The sequence below is a fragment of the Eutrigla gurnardus genome (genome assembly GCF_963514095.1).
Source record: "Eutrigla gurnardus genome assembly, chromosome: 17".
NCBI classification, from domain to species: domain Eukaryota; kingdom Metazoa; phylum Chordata; class Actinopteri; order Perciformes; family Triglidae; genus Eutrigla; species Eutrigla gurnardus.
In genome coordinates this window covers 19,062,474-19,066,502 of record NC_139928.1, presented here as the reverse complement: position 1 = coordinate 19,066,502, position 4,029 = coordinate 19,062,474, and the positions used below count along the sequence as shown (strand labels likewise).

Sequence of the window (4,029 nt, the reverse complement as noted above, 5' to 3'; positions counted from 1 at the left end):
GTATATTATAGTATATTATTAAAAGTATCAAAAGTACTCAATGCAAAACATAGCCCGTTATTATCCAGCCTTACTCAGGTTGTTTAAGTACTTTATACTGCTAATACTTTACTCTATAACTGAATATTACATTAAAAACATAAACGCACCATCATACTCTTTTTTTTTTATTTGTAAATTAACTAAAATGCATTTCCCTCAAATACATGTACTGGAGTAAAATCTCCCTAAAAAGTAGCATAAAATGGAAATACTCAAGTTATAAAAACATTTTTTAAACGTCAGCTGTGGCCGTGGCAGGAATATAAAAACCCCGTCCAATCAAAAGAAGAGAAAAGGAAGACAGGGAAGGAAAAGACGAGAAGAAGATGGGAGGTGATAACATTTATTTGCAAACGTGTACAGGCGGACAGGAAATAGGGATATCTGATTGACTATAAACAAGAACTGCGGACAGCTGCGTGTTCCCTCACGGTGCCTCGTCGGTCTTGCCCGAGTGGCAAGATGGCGGCGTGTAGGTCCCCGCCTTCACCATCTTGTCACGCTGCTGACGGATGGCTTGCAGCCTCTGGTGCTGCAGGCAGAAACAGAAGAAGAGGTTTGTGAAGAGGACGGGAAAATAAAGCGATTACGGAGAATGTTGTGCACCCCTCCACCTTTTTGTTCCTCTTTGACAAAGAGGAGGAGAATAAAACCAAAGACAGCAGTGGATTTAACGTCCTGTTTCACCATGTGACGTTGAAGAACTAGAAGAACAGCCTCCTACCTCAGTTCTTTGTTTTAAATTTCCATCCAAATCATATTCAGTTGCTCATAATGAAAAATCCAGCAGTCTCATCAGATACGGTCTTGTGTTAGATAGCCAATGCATAGCTAGTTAACACGCATCACTTCAGCGTGGTGGATGAGAGACTCTCTGGTTGACATCCATGTTAAATCAGCACTTCATCTCCATCACGTTATCTGACAGAATGAGATCTTTGCTAACGGGCGGACTGAGGCGTCCGAGTCGAGTGGAGGGACTTCCTGCTGCCGCAGCACATTCACAGTGAGCAGGCAGTGCATCTGTCAGTCTCCTCTGCTGACACACACACACAGTCATCCACGTCAGTTGGTTTTAAGGATGAGATGTGAGTGTGCTGTTTTTATTTCTAAGCCATTTCAACCAAAGACTGTATAAAATATGAACGTAGCCTCTGTGACGTCGGCCACAGGTTTCTGAAGAGCTGTTGTGACGACAGCGCGTTTGGATGGTGTAAGCAGCAAAGCCACTTTATCTGCAGACTTAATTGATGCATTCAAACTCTGTTTGAATGCATCAATTGACTACTAGCTTTAATAGAACACCTTCAACCACTTAATGAAACATTAAAATGTGAAAAGAAGTGACTATTAATAGTATTTTCCCTTTGTCCTATTTTCCTTCTTTATATCTTAGCAGATCAATAAGCGACAGGCAGATCCATTTATCAAAAAGTCACATTACTGAACAGCATGAACTTTCATCTCCTGCTGGCATTGATTCTCATTTCCCCCTCGAGTGGCAGGTTATAGTGAATGAGCTCATTTATAACATGAAAGGACATCTAAGATTCAGAGTATCAACACTCGTTTACAATAAGCTGCCTGCACACAGAAGTCATGGAGCATTCCCACCCAGACACTCACTGTCTTCTGCCTGTGCATGCACTCGTAGAAGTCCTCAAACTCCAGCTGGCACTCCTTCTTGGCGCGGGTCTGCCCGATGCCGTGGGCGCATTCGATCCACTCCTTCTCAAAGGCATGGCAGCGCGCCGCCCTCTTGTTGGGCTGCTGTCCGCTCTGCAGCAGCAGCCAGCCGTCCAGGTTGACGCCAAGCCGCGACTGGAGGTCCACAAACGGCATGATCGCTAATGGAGGAGGAGACGGAGAGGAAAGAGTGATGAGCAAAACAGGATGCAGTGGAGAGAGGGAACACAGATATGGGGAAGGCAGAGTAGAGAGGAAAAACTGGTACGAAAAACATTCTTTTGACCACAAATATTATGAAACATGACCAGTGAGGACCTCAGACACAGCAGTAAGTCATGGAGGTCATAGAGCACCACAGTTTTGTAGTCGCAAAGGACAGAACTAGTTGTGGTTTAAATTAAAGTTTTAAGGCTTGTTATGTACATTGTCTGCTGAAATTTCAAAACAAAATTTTACATTTGATAACTGGCCTATTTGAATCTTTTTGGGCATGAAATAAACCACATTGTTCACTACTAGGCTGCAACCATTTCAAGACACCTGCTTTTATTAATTGGTTAGAAGTCAGAATGATTTTGATCTGGGGACTGTAAGGACTGGCAGTCGCAGCCTTTCCAAACAGGGTCATAGTTAATAGTAAAAGATAACTAGGCGTTAAGCAGGAAATCACCACTGCATGTTTCTAAACATGTTCAGGTTTTGTAACTTTATACACAAACACAAACCAGAAAATTAACATTACAGAGCAGCATGACAAATATAGCTGTCCTGTTGTGTTAAAAACAACTGTTGGTATTATACAGAGTGTGTGTATATATATGCACAGTTATTGAATAAAGATGAGGAAACAAATGATATTAAACATTATTACTAATCCACAGAGGGGTAATGGTGGTGGTTGCAGCAGCAGCACAAAGGGCATCGACATTACAGAGAAACAAAGAAAGAAACAATAAGAGAGGTGTATAAAACAACTACAATAATAAAATATAAAAACAAGAATTACAAGGTAAAGTGAAGTGGTGATTACTAGCAGCAGAGGTAACGGGTCTATATTGACAGTGTTCACCAGATGATGTGATTAATTATGGCAGTTACATGTGTCTCTATTAATAAAGAGATGTACATATATTATTATATTATCTCCATTTTCCTTCTCCAAACAGTAAATAACAGATTAAACTCAACGATAGCCTGCTAGCACATAGCTAACTACAGTAGCTAGCTCGGTGGCTAGCCTCCTCTGTCAAAGTAGCCCCATGTGAGAGCTTCATATCTGACATTTAAAGTAATATGTAAACACAATCACTAAAATGATTGTCATTATTTTATAGTGATGCTAACGTTTCTCCGAGTCTCCTTCAATGACAGCTAGCTAGCATGCTAACCACAGGCCGCTCTGCTTTCACTCTATTTACGAGCTGCTGATATTTCTAAACAATAAATAAACTCAACACTGGCTCGATATAACTAACGTGGTGTTGAAATGCCGACGTTAAACAGAAAACATCAGTATTTACCGTGTTTTGTAGGATTCACTTTAACCTTCCACCGACTTCACGCGTTTCGCTTTACGGCTGAGCCAAACACGGCCGTAAAATGAGACGCTGTGTCGTGAAGAGACGCGACTGTGCCGTGGAGAGTTTTTCTTAAAGGTGCATTACCGCCGCCTACTGGGTATGATACTCACTAAAATACTTCTAAAACTACAACTCAACGGAGGTGGAAGAAGTACTCAGATCTCATACTTTAAGTAAAAGTAGTTATATAGTGTAGAAATACTATATTAACATATTTACTTAAAAGGAACCCCGGCTATGAAGATATGTAGTTCTTAAAAGATAAATGTTAGTATCAGTGATAATAATGTGATATAAAAAACCTTCTTGATGTCTTCGTTTTTATAAAATTTTTAAAAATAGTTTAACTCGTAGGTCGCCATTGTTGTTAACGTCGCAATGCACTCTGTGTAGTGACGTCAAATGGTTGCACTAGCCGGCTTCGGGACCCTTTTGTGGCTGTTCAGCGACATAAACATGTCATCTGTTCAGCCTTTTCAATTTGAACCCGAGTGAAACATGAATGAGGAGGACAGCACTGACAATATTTTGTTTAACGAGCATTTCACTCGCTCCCTTATGGCGTTTAGGCTCCATGCGGGAAAATTGTCGGAAAAGCATTTGATTTTAGTCTTCGTTTATACCCAGCCGCTCCGGTAAGCTCTTTCAGCAGTTGTGGTCGACTAAAAGCCACAAACAGCCGCGGATCATTGGGATCTTCCCACTCCTTTCTCCTCTT

At 41.2% G+C, this 4,029-nt stretch overlaps 1 protein-coding gene across 1 annotated transcript; it reads right to left on the bottom strand.

Annotated features, from left to right (window-relative positions):
* Positions 1-371: 371 nt before the first annotated feature.
* ndufs5 (NADH:ubiquinone oxidoreductase subunit S5) lies at positions 372-3,361 on the bottom strand. Its single transcript, XM_084031801.1, has 3 exons — positions 3,252-3,361; positions 1,669-1,889; positions 372-574 (listed from the first exon to the last, which is right to left on the bottom strand). Exons 2-3 carry the CDS (start codon positions 1,882-1,884, stop codon positions 470-472), a joined length of 321 nt encoding a protein of 106 aa, XP_083887927.1. The 5' UTR covers positions 1,885-1,889; positions 3,252-3,361; the 3' UTR covers positions 372-469.
* Positions 3,362-4,029: the final 668 nt, after the last annotated feature.